Source organism: Phocoena phocoena, chromosome 1, assembly GCF_963924675.1.
Source record: "Phocoena phocoena chromosome 1, mPhoPho1.1, whole genome shotgun sequence".
In the NCBI taxonomy this organism is placed as follows: Eukaryota; Metazoa; Chordata; class Mammalia; order Artiodactyla; family Phocoenidae; genus Phocoena; species Phocoena phocoena.
In genome coordinates this window covers 21,836,835-21,855,812 of record NC_089219.1, presented here as the reverse complement: position 1 = coordinate 21,855,812, position 18,978 = coordinate 21,836,835, and the positions used below count along the sequence as shown (strand labels likewise).

General features: G+C 37.9%; 1 protein-coding gene across 3 annotated transcripts in view; it reads left to right on the top strand.

Moving 5' to 3' along the window:
• Nucleotides 1–18,978, top strand: part of EYA3 (EYA transcriptional coactivator and phosphatase 3) — a 64,254-nt gene that overhangs the window by 17,397 nt on the left and 27,879 nt on the right. For 2 of the 3 annotated variants that reach the window (XM_065890782.1, XM_065890794.1), the window contains exons 4-7: nucleotides 929–995; nucleotides 3,833–3,969; nucleotides 11,376–11,513; nucleotides 18,224–18,309. In XM_065890782.1, coding sequence (XP_065746854.1) covers nucleotides 929–995; nucleotides 3,833–3,969; nucleotides 11,376–11,513; nucleotides 18,224–18,309 — 428 coding nt within the window. The remainder of the gene's footprint in view (nucleotides 1–928; nucleotides 996–3,832; nucleotides 3,970–11,375; nucleotides 11,514–18,223; nucleotides 18,310–18,978) is intronic. The other variant, XM_065890789.1, reaches the window with a different exon arrangement.

Sequence of the window (18,978 nt, the reverse complement as noted above, 5' to 3'; positions counted from 1 at the left end):
AGCTGGACATGAAGTTAGTTGGTTCACCCTTAGTCCCTAATCACAATAGAGCAACCTCCTTTATAGTTGTTGAAGGAAGTTCTTGAACAGTTGAGGAGTCTGGTACAAGCTCTGTGTGATGTTACTCTGTCTACAATATGGACTGAAATAGTGCTAATGAATAGGATTCTGCTGTCTGTCAAACTTGAGTTGAATATTTACAGTATTTATCCCAGATGAAATCATTAGGGTCAAGCCTCATGACGGTATCTATTCTGGATGAAGTCATGGAAGTGAAGAGGACACTAGCTGTGAAAGTCTCTTTACTTGATGGTTTATCAGAGTATTGCATCAGTTCCTCAGGTGTGTGTCTGCTTTGCTAAACGTAAAGCCTTTACTACAAAGCTGAAAAAATAGTAATACAGAAGCATACTTATGTCTTTCTGCTGTTGATTATGTACAGCAGTAGCTACAGTTTTCTAATAAAATTGAGTTCTTGCTCCAAATCTGTCTTCCTGCAAGTCATTCTTATGACCTTTTATTCAGAATAGGGTAAGCACCCAGAGAATGAATAAGCTGAAGAAGTATAATGTGGTTTCCTAGACATAAATCTTGCATTTTAAGTTTGCCTATGAGCACAGCTGAGAGCTTAGGAAGTTGCTTCATCTATGGTTGTAGATCAGTGATGGGTGAAGGTAGAGGTCAGTTGGTACTGACTTTCGAGTGCTTTACCATACCCTTTGCATTCTAGCTTCTTTTACTGTCTCTAAAAGTCTCTAAACCCATTATTAGAAGAGTGAGGTATTTCCTACTGCATAGTCTTTCTAAATTTCTGATGCCCAAGTTGTATTCTGTTATTTAGTTTGAAAGACTATACAGTGAGACGTGAAATTTCCCCATTTCATTTTTGAAATGTTCTAACTTTTTCCTGGTGATATCTTTCTTTCAGTTATGACATGCACCGATTACATCCCTCGCTCATCCAATGATTATACCTCACAAATGTATTCTGCAAAGTAAGTTGAATGATTATTTCAAAAATCTGTATGCTTTTTCTCTAGATTCATTGCAAAATTTAACTTGATATTTAAGTTATTAAGTTGACATTTAACTTATTTTCACCTTTCTTGTTCTTCCCTACTCCAGTTTTTTCATTCCCTCTAAATATAGTCTATATAACATCCTTTTAAAAAGTTGATGATTGTCTGGAATAGATCACTGTTACCCAGGAGCTTGCTCAAAATGAATAGGCACTGAAAAATGCAAAATACCATTAGTGATGTAAACATATTACTGATTGACCTCTGATCATTCTGTCTTTGCTCTACTTTAATAGAGAGATCAATTTAAAAAGCTAAAGCCAGCCTCAGACTGGGACTTCTCAGCCTAATCTATGTTCAGTTTATTGTTTTAGGAGTGTCCTGAAGAGTAGAACTAGGCTTGAGATTAAACAGGTTTAGTGGGTTGAAGTCATTAAGAGGCAATATTTTGGGCCTCATGGGGTAAGATCAGCATTTAAGGTCCACTACGTTAATCATCTCCAAGATGAGTAGGTGCAGAACAGTGTGTATATCGAGCCAGCAGTTGTGCATTGCTAGAGTGAGCCTACATACATAGATACATACAAGTGTGCTTTATTAAACTGGGATAAATTCTGATGTGCTTACATAGGCAGCATACATAAAGAACACTCACCTTTGGTAACAGAGGTGAGTGATATGTATGGGTATGTTATAAAAAGAAAACTTTTTCCTTTTGAATTTTGCGTCAGTTAAAAAAATGAGCTAATTGAAAAGTCAGCTCAATGAGTTCTTCAAATTCTAACCTGGTATTAACACTAATAGCATTCTTGGGCCAGTCATTTTCATGTGGTTTTCTTCTTCTGTGAAATGACCGAAACTATTCTCTGAGATCATTATGAAGAAGATAAGAAAATAATTTGAGCTATAAAGACACTATATAAAAAATGATATTATGATCTTTATCATATCTGGAGGTTAATCCATTTGAAGTCATTAAGATTTTAAATCATTCCCATGTGATTTGATTAACAGCTACAACCTGAGCTATTTTCTGGTCTCAGATCTGGCTAAGAAGAATAGAAATTTTCAAATTCAGTCTTTTAGGGTCTACCGAGATGTGAATATTGCATATTCCAAATTCATTCATTTGTTCAAAAAATATTTGTATACCTGCTGTACTCAGGACACCTTATTAGCTATGTCTTCTATCTTTTTCCTTTTTAATTTTTTTAAAATTTATTTTATTTATTTATTTTTGGCTGTGTTGGGTCTTCGTTGCTGTGAGCGGGAGCCACCCCTCGCCATGGTACGCGGGCTTCTCACTTTGGCGGCCTCTCCCATTGCGGAGCACGGGCTCCAGGTGGGTGGGCCTCAGCAGTTGTGGCTCTCGGGCTCCAGAGCACAGGCTCAGCAGTTATGGCGCAGGGGCCCAGCCACTCCGCTGCACATGGGATCCTCCCGGACCAGGGCTCGAACCCGTGTCCCCTGCATTGGCAGGTGGACTCTTAACCACTGTGCCACCAGGGGAGTCCCTATGCCTTCTATCTTAATGCAGACCTCCTTACCACTTAGCTAAAACCATTGCATTTTTTAATTGCCTCTATTTCAGCTACCTTCCGCAATCCATTTTACAAAGAAATGTCAAACCAATCTTTATTAAAGGACAGCTCTGATCTTGTCATTCTTTGCTCAACAATTTCAGTGACTCCCAGTTGAACACTTTTAGCCTCATATTCAAGGTCTTTGCTGTCTATCTTCTTATACTTTGCCTTAATATAATATGTGCTGCTTGCAGGCTGAAGCCCTTTCTCTGTACCTTTGCCAGAGTTTTTCTCTTTTCCTAAAACACCCTTTCTCTCCCACTTCTGCACATGCTATCTGCTCAGCTCACAGACCATTTCTTTATAGGCTTCCTTCATTTTCTTCTTCCCCAAAACTGGGGGGAAAAAAATCTTTTCCTTTCTGAAACACCCCTTTCCCCCATTATTTTATTGTTATGATCTATATGGTACATATGACACTTTCTTGCTTATGAGTACAGCATAACTTATCAGATAAAATAACCGGTATCTAAAAATTCAGTGCATAAAATGTGGCACCATCTTATTCCATGGATAAAATGACCAGGTCATCTAGCTAGTTTAAAATCCCAGAAGTTTCACTGTTAAGTTCAAATCTCTAGCTAAACCTGATGTGGTTGGCACCAACTAGTGGCAGTACTCTGGCTTAAGTATCAGCGGGGCAATTCTGTGTCCTGTCTTGAACTTCCTGGATTTTATTAGTTATGTGACTTCTATTTTATAGGCTCGATCTGGGGATATTGGGCCACACCTGTACTCCCTGTTTTCTAATATGGTTGCTTGCCTTTTCTCTGCCAGCCTCACCCTCTTCTCTAAGTCCCACTTTCCCTCTCAGAACTTTAGTTTGGCCCAGAGGGCTAGGTGGAGAATGGAGCCAATCGCCAATCCTGTTCTGTCCAGTTTTATGTCATTTTAGGGTTTTGTTCTATATTTAGACATAAGGGCATAAACGAGTTTAGTCCATACTTGCATCTCACATAGGGCCTTGCATGTGGCACACCACAAATGTTTGAGGCATAGTAACTGGACCTTGGGAGGAAGATATTTGAAGCTATTAAATTTTCTGTAAAATTGTTAGGTAGGTGACAGTAGAACCTGGAAAGGAAAAAAGAATTCTACTTTCTGACCATAGTAAGAGACATTTTATGTGGCAGGTTAGTCTCCTCATTGCTGAGGCTTTGCTGTTAGTGGTATTAGCTATTTCCCCTACTTTTCTCACATGAAAGTTTTTGTTTTCTTGAACTTTTCTAGACCTTATGCACATATCCTCTCAGTTCCTGTTTCGGAAACTGCTTACCCTGGGCAGACTCAGTATCAGCCACTGCAGCAGTCTCAACCCTATGCTGTCTACCCTCAGGCAACCCAAACATATGGACTACCTCCTTTCGGTAAGGCATTCTATTGTGAGGAGTTGCTAAGAATGTTGATTTTATCCCCCAGAAATTTCCGTCTTTCACCCAAAAGCGAGCACGGCTATCAGGAAGCTGAGAAATGCCACGTTGTTCTTGGCAGAGCACCTGCTCAGGCACAGGTGTGATAGAAGTTGGGTATGCAACTTTCCAGCAGTATATTTGATGCATGTCATATAAAATCATAACTTCTCAATACTCAGTTGTTTATCTGCCATAATGTAGCTATTTCCAGGATACTAAGTCTTGACTGTAAAGCTTGGAATCTTCAAGTGTTTGGAAACTCTTTGAGGAATTACAGTTGATTTGACTTACCATACAAAACCTGATACCATGACAAATATATTTTGAGGTGGCTAATTTCTTGCTAAAACCAAGTAATCTACATATTCCGGATGGAATATACCTTATAGTTTTCTGTCCCCACCAACCCTGCTCTGTTTTGTCAATTTCTCCCTCTCCTTCCCTGCTGCCCCAAACTCATCAGTTGTTGCTCTGCTGAACCAGAAAGTCGTCTTAGAGGGGGAAATCCCCAATTTTGTACAACCTTATCATGTGCATAGAGAGTTTTGTTCTTTGGTTTTAGGTATCTTGTACATGAACTATAAATTAGAATGATTTACTAGAAGTCAGTTTGAGGTTCTTTGGGCACTTAATATCTGCGCTTTTTCTGTGTGTGTGTGAATTGATAGATATTGTCAGTGTGCTTTATTGCCCCTTCCCTGCTTTCCTAGAACTGGTGTCAGAAAATTAAGAAAATACTGTATTTTTTAAAAAATATTCAATATGTTAATAAAATTATAACTGGTTAGCCTTTATTGAAACTAGCTAGGAATTAGAAAAATCTTTCAAACAGATTGCCACAGATTCTGGGTGTTGCTTGCCTTTGGTTTTGAGATTCCTAGTTTTCCTGGCCGATTTGGCTGCTCTTTTATGATACTGACAGCTTTCTTATCTTGAGGCTTGTTAGCATTCCTTAGCTCCTGATAACTACTAGAAACAAAAATTGGGGGTTATGTTTAATGGTAGTGGTAGTTGATAACTTCATGAGAGAAGAGAAACAGAAATGCTCTTGTTTTCCTGTTTGTACACCCATGCCTCGTGCCTGTCGGTATATACTAAACTTTTATGTTTCTGATATATTTAACCAGACAAGACTGAGCTTCCTTTTGGAAGCAGGACTCTGTGAATATGTTTGTGTTTATTTCTTTTTGCATATATTAAAGCTAATTTATCAACAGCTGGCTAACAATAGGCTAGCAAGTATAAAGTATTTCACATTTTTTTTTACTCTCTGTTTTGATTTAAATTCTTTATTAGAAAGCCAAAAGCGCTTTATGACATTGTTGAACAGTTGATTGATCCTGCTGTTCAGTGTTAAATAAAACTCCTATTATATCTCTGAACTCAGATTTTGGAATACCTAGCACAATGCCATGTGCATATAGGTCCTAGATATTATGGTATCTTTTATAATCACAGCATTTCTCTCATTTTAAAGAAAGAAAGAAAAATCTGTAAAATAGGTAGATCCCTGTTAAAAACTTGAAGGAAACAGTGTTTATTTTATAAAGAAATATTGGTTATAACAGGCTCTTTTATTAATCTATTTCTGTTTAATAATTGGGGGTGAGGGAAACTTGTTTAATAAGTTTTTCTTATCAGTAATTCAGAGAGAACTGTTCACTAGCTTAATTTGCCTTTGAATGATAGGTATGGCATATTCTTAAATTTTATAAAGGAAATTTTAAGGAAATGTTTATAATACTTTGTGTGTGTGTGTGTAATGCTTTTTAAAGTGCCTGTATTTTTGAAAGGCATTTTCTTATGTTACACATGGCTTCTTTTCTTTTCTATCACTCAGATGTAAAACACTCCGTTTCTTCCTGTATAGCACAGGGAATTATACCCAATATCTTGTAATAACCTATAATGGAATATAATTTGCAAAAAACAAAAAAACTGCATCACTGTACTATACACCTGAAATTAACACAGTATTGTAAATCAACTACACTTCAGTTAAAAAAAAGGCTCCATTTCTTTTTTTCTTGTGAAGATTTTGGTAATTTTATTATCTCAGTGTCGCCTGTCAGCACTAAAACTAGATTAGCTAGTCTGTTATTTTATTTCAGATGTAAACAGAGCTTTAGAAAATCTTACTGTAATATGATTGTATGTTATATATTTATACAGTAATAATATATTGTAATAATATTGAGTGCTTACTACGCAAGCAGTATGCTGAGAATGAGTGCTTCACACTTTACATTACTTTCTTAAGTAATCCTCAGGACCACCCTTAAAAAGTAAGTGGCAGCATTATCCCTTTTTATAGATGAGGGAACAGGCTTAGAAAGATTAAGTGACTAACCTGAGGTCATACAGTTAGTAAATGCCTAGGATTAGAAGTGCACCCCGGTCTGTTTAATTCCAGAAGTGCTCATAAATTTAGGTCTGTATGAAAAAGTTAATCTCACAGTTGAGTTTGAAATTTAAAAGTTTCCTCCTTTTAAAGAAGTGAGAAAAGACTAGAGGAAATCTAGGAAGCCCATATTATGACTAATCTTTAAAAGTAAAGGAATGGTGGTCATATCTTTTCAGGGCTATATAGAAATCTGGTGAGATGGTAGAATGAGGATTTGAGGTTCCAGTGATCTGCATGAGTACGTGTAAGAGAAAGGGTACTCGTTCGTTTTTAGGGGCTCATAAAAGATTGGCTTAACTGCCATTGTTCTACCTTCTTTTAAAAGAACTTTAATATGAGATGGAGATTTGACAGTATGTATTAAGAGTCTTAAGGATGTTCATGCCATATCCCTCAGTAATTTTACTTTTAGGGATTTATCCTAGGGAATTAATTAGAGATAACCACAAAAATTTACTACCAAGATATTCATCACAGCATTATTTATAATAGCAAAAGATTGGAAACAACAGACATATTGAATTGAAAGGTATATGTTAAATTGCAGTGTATCCATAGAATGGAAAACTGTGTAGCCATTATAAATCATATTCTTAAAGAATATTTAGTGTCTTGAAAAACGTTTATTATTAATTGAAAAAAGCAGTATATAAAACTAAAAATACAATATAATATACCAAGTTAGTAGTTTTTAAAAATATGTACATAAAGAATAGTTTGGAAGAAAAACTGAATGTTAACAGTACAGGCAGTACAGATTTGATCTCAATTACCAAGGAATCATGCAAAGTGAGGACACAGTTCCAATGTGTACAGGTTTCAGTTAACACAGTCCCGTGCAAAAGTGAGAATTGTCTGTTTTTTTGTTTTTTTTCGGTACGCGGGCCTCTCACTGTAGTGGCCTCTCCCGTTGCGGAGCACAGGCTCCGGACGCGCAGGCTCATGAGGCCATGGCTCACGGGCCCAGCCGCTCCGCAGCATGTGGGATCTTCCCGGACCAGGGCACAAACCCGTGTCCCCTGCATCGGCAGGCGGACTCTCAACCACTGCGCCACCAGGGAAGCCTTGTCTGTATTTTTTGTGTGTGTGATGAGACTATGCAATTTTTTTCTTTTCACTTTCTATATTTTCCCAATTTTCTATAATATACATCTACTTATAGTTAACAAAAGTACTCAGATTAAATTACTTAGTATTTATAAGAGCTCATCCCAGTGAGGTATTAAATCAACAAGATATTCTTTCATGTGGTTTTTTTTAGCATTTATATGTACTTCGATTCTTTTTTTTTTTTTTTTTTTTGCGGTACGCGGGCCTCTCACTGCTGTGGCCTCTCCTGCTGCAGAGCACAGGCTCCGGACGCACAGGCTCAGTGGCCATGGCTCACGGGCCCAGCCGCTCCGCGGCATGTGGGATCTTACCAGACCAGGGCACGAACCCGTGTCCCCTGCATCGGCAGGCGGACTCTCAACCACTGCGCCACCAGGGAAGCCCTGTACTTCGATTTTTAACCAAACTAATCTTCTCTAAATTTCCACTACTCTGATATATATTACTGCAAAGTGAACTGCTCAGATTAGTTTGGTTAGTGACTAGCCAATAGGGGGGAAGTATTTGTGCTGAGAAACTTGGGTAGAGTTTGTGATAAGACCCCACTGTGGGGCAGCACGAGAACAGCACTCAGAGGCAGACTTCCTTTGCCATTTTTAGATCAGCTGCTGCTCTACATCAGGCTCTTGGTACTTAAAATGACTTGAGAAAGTTTACTTGTAGGCAAAGAACAGTGGACCAGGAGTCAGGAAGCCGGGATTTCATTTCTTCTTTGCTGCTGGCTTTAGTGCTCTACAGTCACACCATTTGGTCATGCTACTTGTTACTTGGAATTCTGCAAAGAGTGCTTTTAAAGGAAGATAGACGGATAGATACACACACACTTAAAGAGCAGGGCTACAGTGATACTGGAGGCAGTGTCCATATTGTCTTTTATTCCTCTGTTCTTCATAAAATAATATTCAATAGCTACTTTATATTTCTGCCCCAAAACATTCAAATCTATCTATTATTTTCTCTACTTGTCTTGGACATTTTGCACTAATTTCTGACCTTATAAGATGGACCAGTTTATAGAAATTTTACATTTTGAAACTTTAAAAATACATACTGAATAATGAGACTAGCAAAACTCTCTCAGTTAATACTATTCTTATTAGTAAGATAGTATTTTAGGACAGTGTAATAATAAACATGTTTACAAACCCAACACCTCAGGTTCAGAACCTATTTAGGAAAAAAACACATTGATTACAATAAATCTGAAAGTTATTGTGACATTGAAAAGGCAAGTTGTTTCTATGTTTCTAAAAAGTGTGATAGTCAACCACCAAGAATCTTAGCACTAATATTCAAATTTCACATCACAAATGTTTAAAAAAACTACATTCTCAAATATTTTTTATTGTTAAATGTCAGCCATAACAAGGAATTAAGCTGTGGCTTACTGGGCAAGACTGAAAATCATCATGAACCAAGGGGTGGAAGGGGGTGGAGGGCAACCCTCCTAATTTGTGCTATAGAGATGTTGGCATTCCTTAATCTCCTCAAATATGTTATTTCATGTGTTTAGTAGGTGAGAAAAGAATATGTCTTGTTTTTTTAATGCTTTAGTTTGATAAATTAGGAGTTTGGGATTAACACATACACACTACTGTATATTAAATAGGTAAATAACAAGGACCTACTGTATAGCACAGGAAACTATACTAAATATCTTGTAATAATCTATAATGGAAAAGAATCTGAAAAAGTGTGTGTGTGTGTGTGTGTGTGTGTGTGTGTGTGTAGCTAAATCACTTTGCTCTACAGCAGAAACTAACAACATTGTAAATTAACTATACTTCAATGAAAAAAAAAAGTTTGAGACAAGGCAATTACCATGTTCCACTGTGAACCTTTTCAGATTTTAACATCTCCTTTTTTTCTTTTTGCGGTATGCGGGCCTCACACTGTTGCAGCCTCTCCCACTGCGGAGCACAGGCTCCAGACGTGCAGGCTCAGCGGCCATGGCTCACGGGCCCAGCCGCTCCGCGGCATGTGGGATCTTCCCGGACCAAGGCACGAACCTGCGTCCCCTGTATTGGCAGGCGGACTCGCAACCACTGCGCCAGCAGGGAAGCCCTGACATCTCCTTTTACTATTCTTACATTTACTTATCAACAAATTTTACAGATCTGAGTTACACTAAGATATCTGAGGGCCCTGGTGAAGCAGAGGTCCTTACTCTCAAAGCATTATATATTTATAAATTTCTTATCAGATTAAGAGTATATGAAGTGAGGTAATGTTGAATTTGAATCTGTGGCTGACCTTGGTATTGATTTCTTACCTGGAATGTGTTTGATGAATCTTCTTGGGCCTAATTATCAGCTTCAACTATATTGATCCAGTAGCTATAACTATTCAGAGCACAGTGAGGGTTTTTTTGTTTTGTTTTGTTTTTTGACATCTTTGTTGGAGTATAATTGCTCTACAATGGTGTGTTAGTTTCTGCTTTATAACAAAGTGAATCAGCTATACCTATACATATATCCCCATATCTCCTCCCTACAGTGAGGTTTTTAATAGACTTTTGCATAGCCAAAATTATGACAAAAACTTGGGGTCTTCCCTGGCAGTCCAGTGGTTAAGACTCCATGCTCCCAATGCAGGGGGCATGGGTTTGATCCCCAGTTGGGGAACCAAGATCCTGCATGCTGCACAGCGTGGCCAAAAAAAAAAAAAAAAAAATTTTATGACAAAAACTCTTCACTCATAAAGGATATCCTTAGGCTGTCGTGTAGAAGCAAGCTTTTTTAATGGTTTTCTAGTTTACTGCAAATGAAAAAGGAGATACAGCCAGAAACAGGAGATTGTCAAGAAGTGACAGATCACAGAGAAAAGACAAAGTGATACAAGAGCCTTCAAATCATAGAACTGTAATTGAGTTCTACTTAGTACTAAGCAAATGTCTTCACATATTGCAGTAGCCTCTGGGGATGTTTCTGTAATGTACATAGCACAGCACAGTATAGATTTGAGAAAAGGTATGGTCACTATTTCCTCCCTGCTAAGAAGGCAGGAAAGGATATAAATATTTTTTAGAAAGATTGTCACTTAGGAGCCTTGTGATAAAAACAAAACTGAATAGCTATGATGTCTTATTATATGTTCTAACAGGGAAAGATATGTCTCAGGTATTATGTGGAAAAGCAAATTATGAACAGCATGTAACATCCCATTTTTATTAAAAAGAAGAAAAAAAAGATTAGTAAACAGAAGAAATCTGAGTGACTCTTATGCAAACTGAATAGCAGTTAAGTCTGGATGGTGGGATTATATATGACTTTATTATTTCTAAAAATTAGAAATTATATTTGTTAATGTTTTTTAATTTATAAAAGTAAGCAGGTTTGTCTTTCCTAATCAGAAGAAATAAAGGTAACAAAATAACCAGCTTAAGAAGGCAGAGAAGTATACATACATTTTAGAAAAATCTGGTGCTTGTTTAATGGGTAAGTGAATTTTAAACGTATGTGGAATGTCTCCTACCTAGACAATGCAGATAAATGATTTATCACTCTACAGGAATGTCAGGCACTCTACAACAATGGTAGGGTGTCAGCAGCCCTTTTTCTGAATGCTGATCAATTTTCCCCATCCACTGAAGTGAACTTACATACATACATATCACTATTGGGTTTTTGACAAGATTTTTGTTTCTATGGCCCCATTCCCCAATTCTTTGAAATTGTATTTGCTTGTGGTATATTACGAGTGGGAGATTCAATAATTTTCTCTTACAAGCAAATTTATTTTTGTTTTAAGATTTTGATTTTAAACCTACTGGCTGATATTTGAAAGCATAACCATGCTCCTCAGTTCCAGTGTTTTGTTTGTAATTGGTCCAATTTATCTGATTCAGGTGCATTGTGGCCAGGTATGAAACCTGAAAGTGGTTTAACTCAGACTCCATCTCCAAGTCAACACAGTGTTCTTACCTGCACTACAGGGTTAACCACAAGCCAGCCAAGCCCAGCACATTATTCTTATCCCATTCAAGGTAAACAGGCATGGTTGTGTGTGTTTTGTTTTTTTGTTTTTTTAAAAAAATTATTATTGTTTTTTGTTTTTAATCTACCTGTATCTCCAGACATACTGGGTAATGTAGGATATTTGCATTTGTGCATGCTTTTTGTGTTAGACAAACTAGAACCTAGGAGTGTGGTTCATAAGTAGTTTAAGCTTTTGTGAACTGCTTAATAGAATTGAAGACTCCTCTTTTGCACGTTGGTGTCCAGAAAACCTGTCTAATTTTGTTCTAGTCTGTTCTCAGTGGCATTTTGTCCTGTAAATGAGCAGAAGACTCCGTGGGTTAGAGCTTTGCTGACTTCTTTTATGTGAAGTCCAAATAGACTGGAAAGTGGGATTGAGTGCTGCTTTGTGAGATGTGTGCCGCTTTTCTGCTGTGGTTTTTGTTATACCTCCACCCCCATTTACTACTTCTTGGTGAGCTTTTCTCATTCAAAAAATTCAGTGTTGTTTCTATTTTGTGATGGAAAGCATAGCATTAAAGCTTGAACTCTAAACATCTCTGCCTTCCTGAGTTCTTCCTCTAAAAGGTTAGAATTATGACAGGACTATTTGGAATGAAGACAAAGAAACTCAAAAGGCACTGTGGAGTTAATTCCTTACCCTTCCAAGTCCAATGCAGGGAATTTATCATTGCTCCAAATTTGGAATTAATGTCCATCTACTTGGCTTCTCATCTGCCTCCTTTCTCCTGATTTCTCCCAGCTTTTAAATATTATTCCTTATAAAACCAGTCCTAGGTATTCTTTTTTTTTTTTTTTTTTTTGTGGTACGCGGGCCTCTCCTGTTGCAGAGCACAGGCTCCAGACGCGCAGGCTCAGCGGCCATGGTTCACGGGCCCAGCCGCTCCGCGGCATGTGGGATCTTCCCGGACCGGGGCACGAACCCGTGTCCCCTGCATCAGCAGGCAGACTCGCAACCACTGCGCCACCAGGGAAGCCCAGTCCTAGGTATTCTTAAAATACAAACTTTGATGATGAAAAACTGTTTTGATGTAGATTATATTAAACAAAATATTTTGATTTTCAGTATTAACTGTTTTCAATAAAATGACTGAGGACTACTTTTTCTTAGTCTGTTGGGAACAACTGGTTACTACATTCCTAAGACCTTGCTCTGAGCTACCTTTTTCTCTTATTGTTTACGGAGTCTCCTCTTAATTATTTTCCCTTCTTTTTATGTTTGTACCCTCCCCCTTCTTTCTTTCTAAAATGGGAACAAACCAGGAGGAAAAAAACTGAAGAGCATGACTTTGTCTTCTCCTCTACTCCCTTTCATTTTTATAAAGTGTTCCTCTACTTTGGTAGGCTTTGGGGTCCAACTACAGGCAAATCTAGTAGCCAAGTCCCTCCTAAACTGATATATCTCTGATGACTACACCTAGGTCATGAAAGAAAAGCAAGGAGTTCTCTTCCTTTATATTAATAATCCTCTCCCAAGGTGTAGAACCACCACTCGTCTGTACCTGTACCTTGAATTTGAGGAACCTGATAGCTGTACTTACTTCTCCCTCTTTGTAAAACAAGAGGAACCACCTTTTGGGGGTCTTTTAAGACCCATTGCTTTAAAAAAGTCATGAAGCTGTGCTTTCAACCTCATTTGCCACTATCCTAATTTCTTACCTTTTAGTACATTTTTTCCCTTTAGATCAATTAACCCAATTTCCTCCATTGTGCTAATAATGATCACTGTTGGTATTTGTTAAGTGCATATTATGTGCTTAGCATTATTTTAACAGATAGGTGTTACTCATGTAATCACAACACACCTATGAGGGAAGTACTGCCATTAATCTCATTTTACAGATTTGGCACATAAGACACACAGTAAATAAGTCAAGAATGTAAGCTGGGCAGCCTGACCCCAGCACGTGGGTGTAATGTTTATGATTTTCAATGTAGAAGTCATGGTATCAATATCAACCCCCATAATTGAGAACCTATACTTGCAAGTATTTAAATTCATTTCCCTTCCCTTTTCTGGTTAACCTATTGGCCCATTATATTGCCATTAGAACTTTGGCAAAGGGTAGAAATTAAGGCAGAAATGAACCATCAAGTTATCAATTTTTGCCATTTATTCTGAGAAAAAGTTGGTAGAAAGCAAGTGGTAACAATTGGCTAAAAGGAAATATGGGTATTACTGGCACATTTGAATCACCTGGATCCTCCTTTATCAGTATCACTCTGCTCACCCCCACTTTTCATTTCCTTTAGCACAGATAATTAATGTCAGCTCTCCAGGGCTTCATCTTCCCCCCTGTGTAACTACCCAGTCATTCCACGGAATAAAAACAAGGAGCATTGTATTAATTTTTTTTTTTAAGTGGTCAAAACAGCAATGTCCCCTCATCCCCTCCAGAAGCTTTCAACAATTGACAGTAGCCCATCTTCCCAGGGGAAGTTAGGGAAATTACAGCAAATTCCACTTCTGGATTGATCAGCTCTGATCAAAACCTTTTCTTTAGTTTATACTTCAGTGCTCATGAAAACCCTTTGATTAAATCTGGCGTCTTTATATCAACCTTTTCCTAGAGTGTCTGTGACTGTGTGGCCCAATCTCTGGTTATTTTCTTCAATTGAGATGATTTAAATAATTAAAATTCAAGTAGCAAAATTAATTTCAGAAATTTCAGAATTAATTTTAACCCAACCTTGAATTTCAGTGAATGTCTTTGGGCTCTGATAGTGTTGGTAACACACAAGAGTCTTTTGTTGACTAAGAGATTTGTTTTGTATTTTAATAGACTTTTTTATTGTAGTTTTAGATTTGTAGAAAAATTGAGCAGATGATACAGAGAGTTATATATCTCCCTGCCCTGCACACAGTTTCCCCTATTATTAACATCTCACATTAGAATGGAACATTTGTTATGATTAATAAACCAATATTGGTACATTATTATTAATTAAATCCTAGGTTTATTTAGATTTCCTTAGTTTTTACCTGATGTCCTTTTTCTGTTCCAGGACCCCATCCAGGACACCACATTTCATTTGATTGTCATGTGGCTCCTTAGGATTCTCTTGACTGCAGTTTTTCACACTTTGCTTGTTTTTGATAACCTTGACATGCTATTCATGAATCCCACGAGTATTTATTGAGCTTCACCTATTGTAGGCCGGGTGCTTTGCTAGACGTTGGAGGTGATGAATAAGGTAGTAAGATTCTGCCTTCATGGAGCTTACAGACTAGGAGGGGAGGCAGAAAACAAACAAGTAAATAAATAGGTTTTGAAAAGTGCTCTGAGAGGAAAAAAGAATTGGTTCTTGTGACTGGGAAAACAAGAAAGGAATTAGTTCTAATAGAGGAGTCCAGAGAGAGTCTCTCTGGAAGTAGACATGCTGAGAAGGAATGATCATGCTGGAGGGCAAGAGGGACAGACCAGGGAGAACAACAATTCAGGCAGGGAGAGCAGCGTTGCAAAGGTCCTTGAGTGAGAAAGAGTCTCTCTTGTTTTGAGTAACTCAAAAGCTGGGTGAGCATGGGTGGTAGAGAAACATTCATAAAATTAGAGAGGTGGGTAGAAACTAAATCTTGCACCAACTTCTATGTGCCATTAACCCTTGGGTTTACCCTCCAGCTTTGGGGCAATGTCACTTAACTGTGCCTCTCACAGTTCTATAACCACAGTCTTCTGATTAAAGCTATCTGTATCCTGACTGTTTCAGGTGGATCTCTAGTGGGGCATGGTTCTCAGAAGCTTTATGATTTCACAGCTCTGTTGCAAAACAGGAGTGGGAACTATCGGAAAACAATTGGCCATGCCATTGGCATTTGGAGAGCTAATAGTCTTTAAATATATGTATCAATAGGAGTTACCACTTGAGTTTTATTTTAGCCTCTAAATTTATTTTTGTTGCATATTTTATTGCTGCTGCTTTTGTTTTTTAAATCTGCAGTTGAATTTGTTGTTGTTGAGACCTAGATGTATATTTATGTAGGATGATCATTGCTTTTTTTTTGAGGTGCCTGGCTTTCTGGTCATAGTTGTGCAGGGGGTACAGCATGTAGTGATTGTGTATGTTTTAAAATGAGTTTAGCTTGGGTTCAATGCTGGTTACAAGAGCCTAAATAAATACTATTTATTTAATTATCATCTAACTTTTATCACTAGAATTTAAACGCCATGAGGGCAGGGACTTTGTCTTGTTCAGTACTCTACTTCTCAGTGGCTGGAACTGTTTCTGGGCACATAGTAGACCCTGGTTTAATGAACAAATGAATGAATGAATAACACATGTTAGAAATGATTTGATTGAGTTGGAGAAAGAACTGTTATTGAGCCCTATAAACTTTCTAGGTTAGCAGCCCAACATTTCCTGTAATAGAAGCCACTATTGCTGAGAGGAATTTGTGATTTTTAGTACTGTACTTGTTAAAAACTTGGTATCAACAACTAGCTAATCAAGTCATTAAACTTCCTGTCAGGGATAATTAAGAGTATGTGGCCAGTTGTTTGTAAGGTCTCCCTTTTTACCTCCAGCCCAATTCTGTAAGTGATCTGAAAATTGTTAAATTTATAAAACTACCTTGTCTGTCAGAGCACCTTTTTCCCCATGTGTGCAGATATCAGACGTGAATGAGTTGTACCTGTAACCGTTTATAAATCATTAAGAAGGTAGAATAGAATTAAAGTAAATGGGAGGAAAAGAGGAATATATGTTAGGATTAGGGCTAAAGAAAAATTGATCTAGAAATGGAGTTTGCTGGGAGAGATAAACTTAAGAGATTAAATACTTCATTTTCTTTCCCACATTAAATCACCTATGTTTAGCCAGCAGGCCTGCCTAGCATAATGTACTGGTAATAGAATCTGGAATGTACTCAAAGTTCTTTTCCTACAAGAATAATTAAAAACTACTTGTAGAGTCATTTAGCTTATATACAATGATTTCTTAGGACTTCCCCCTTAAGGGAAAAAATATTGATGGGGAGAAACTATCATCTATAAATTATAAAATCTGTTTCATTTAGGTGTTGGGTTTAAGAAAGTAAACAAGAATCCTTTAGTTTACCTGGGGGAAGGAGTACTGTAGAAAAGAAAATCTCCCTGGATAGTGACAAAATCTGATCCCTAGCTCAGCCACTGACTCTGAGGAAAGAAAGAGCACTGGATGAAGAATTGGGAGATCACAGCTGTCATTTTGACCATCTACCTTTAACCCCATGACTGTGGACAAATTACTCTAACTCTTCTTTGTCCCAAGTTCTTCTGAAAGCTAGCAGTAGCTGTTCCTTTTATCTAATTTACTTCAATCTCTTCTAGACTTTCTTCTAAGCAGAGTACCCTTGGGGAAAGGGATAAAAATTCCGTATGATTTTGACCAGTCCCCTCAAGTTTCTGCTGCATTTGTTCACCTGCACTATTCTTTTTCTTTTTTTTAAATTTTATTTATTTATTTATTTATTTTTGGCTGCGTTGGGTCTTCGTTGCCGCGCGCGGGCTTTTCTCTAGTTGTGAGCGGGGGCTACTCTTCGTTGTGGTGTGCAGGCTTCTCATTGCGGTGGCTTCTCTTGTTGCAGAGCACGGGCTCTAGGTGCACGGGCTCCAGTAGTTGTGGCTCACAGGCTCTAGAGCACATGCTCAGTAGTTGTGGCACATGGGCTTAGGTGCTCTGCGGCACGTGGGATCTTCCCGGACCAGGGCTCGAACCCGTGTCCCCCGCATTGGCAGGTGGATTCCTTAACCACTGTGCCACCAGGGAAGTCCCACCTGCACTATTCTTAATGGAGGTTTTCCTAATAACTTTCCCTCTAGAGGACTTTGTCGCCAATGGGATAGGTAGTCAGATAGTGTGGTTTACCTGATGGTGAGCCTTTATGGTGTGTGTGACTGCGGTAGAAACCATGTATAAGTATGCTTATGATGAGCAAAAGAGAGGAGTTCAAGAGCAGTACCTCACAATTTCACCTACATTGTCCACCTGAGAAACGTCACTGTGACAAATACTAGTCACTGAGGATTTTATTAAAACCCTGGTGGAATCTGTGATAGAAGGGTGTGAAAAAAACCCAAATTTCTTGTCGTGAGACAGGCAGCCTAAGTAGCTTATGAAGTAAATTTTTACCTGGCCAGAATAATATTGAATGTGTTTTCCGAATTTTTCCAGGCTCATGGGTGAAATCATTAAATGCCAGAACATGGTGTTTGTTGAAGCAACTCCAAGCACTTTAGAATTTGGAAAACTACATCAATTTCTCAGAGTAATTGTGTTGCACCAGGAAAGGCATAATTTGGGGCAAGTGACAGTAAATATCACAGTGTAGGACTTAACACGTGGATTTGCCAGAGTTCTTGTTGTTTCTGCTGGTGTCAGTAGGTCACACTGCAGGTGAGTTATTTTTCAGCTGCCAAGAGAAGATGGACTGGAGTGATTTGGTTTAGGTTCTGATTTCACTGGTCTCATTAGTATGAACCAGTGCATTGTGTTGTATCCTTCTAGGACTTTAGTAGGAATAATTGAAGACTCAAGTTGAAACAAAAATGTGTGAACTGTTTTATTTCTAATCAAGTCTAAATTAAGGTATGGCATGCAAAAGAGCAAAACCAGTATATAGTATTTACTTCCTTTGCCAATGTTTTTTATCTCCTTATAGATCTGTTTACTTAGGACAGAATATATTTTGAATTTCATTTAGGCGTTTACATAATATCTTTTAACACTTTCAATCTTATAGCTTCAAGCACAAATGCCAGCCTGATATCCACTTCGTCTACTATTGCCAATATTCCAGCAGCAGCAGTTTCCAGCATCTCAAACCAGGTACGGTGCTGCTTTTGTTTCTCCTGTTGATATGGTTCATCTAGCTAGCTCTTCCTCTCTTCTTTCCATTATCAGTTTGCCAATCTAAGGAACAACCAGTATGGACTGTGGAGAGACCTTTTTCTGGATGCCCTCAGGACTGAGACCTTGGATGGTTTCTCAGGCTACTACCCAGTTTCTCTCATTCCATTGCTAAGACTATGAATGATATGATTATATCTGCTCCTTTATCTACTGTGTGTGTGTCTGTCTCTTACCCTGCTGCTACAAGAATGTAAGCTCCGTAAGGGTAGGGATTTATTTTTCTATTTTGTTCAGTTATTTGTTCTGAGAGTTCAGAAAAATGCCTAGTACTCACATTGAAGGCACATAATAAATGTTTGTGGAAATATTACTTTGACTTTTTTTTACTTAGCCACTCATTTCTTTGTGAATTAGTCTGGTCTTGGTCACTATTCTATTAACTCTGTATGTTTAGATCACTTGTAACATCTTCAGCGTTTTAGGGTTTTTTTGGTTTTGTTGTTATGTTTTTATTTGTTGTTTTCTCTGCAGCAATTAGTATTATCACCCATTGCCTCCATGGATCTTTTTTTGTGGCTGCAGTTAACATTGCTATTCTGGTTCACTTTTTTGTTTTGACTGTTTTTGCATTTGTTCATTCTTTTA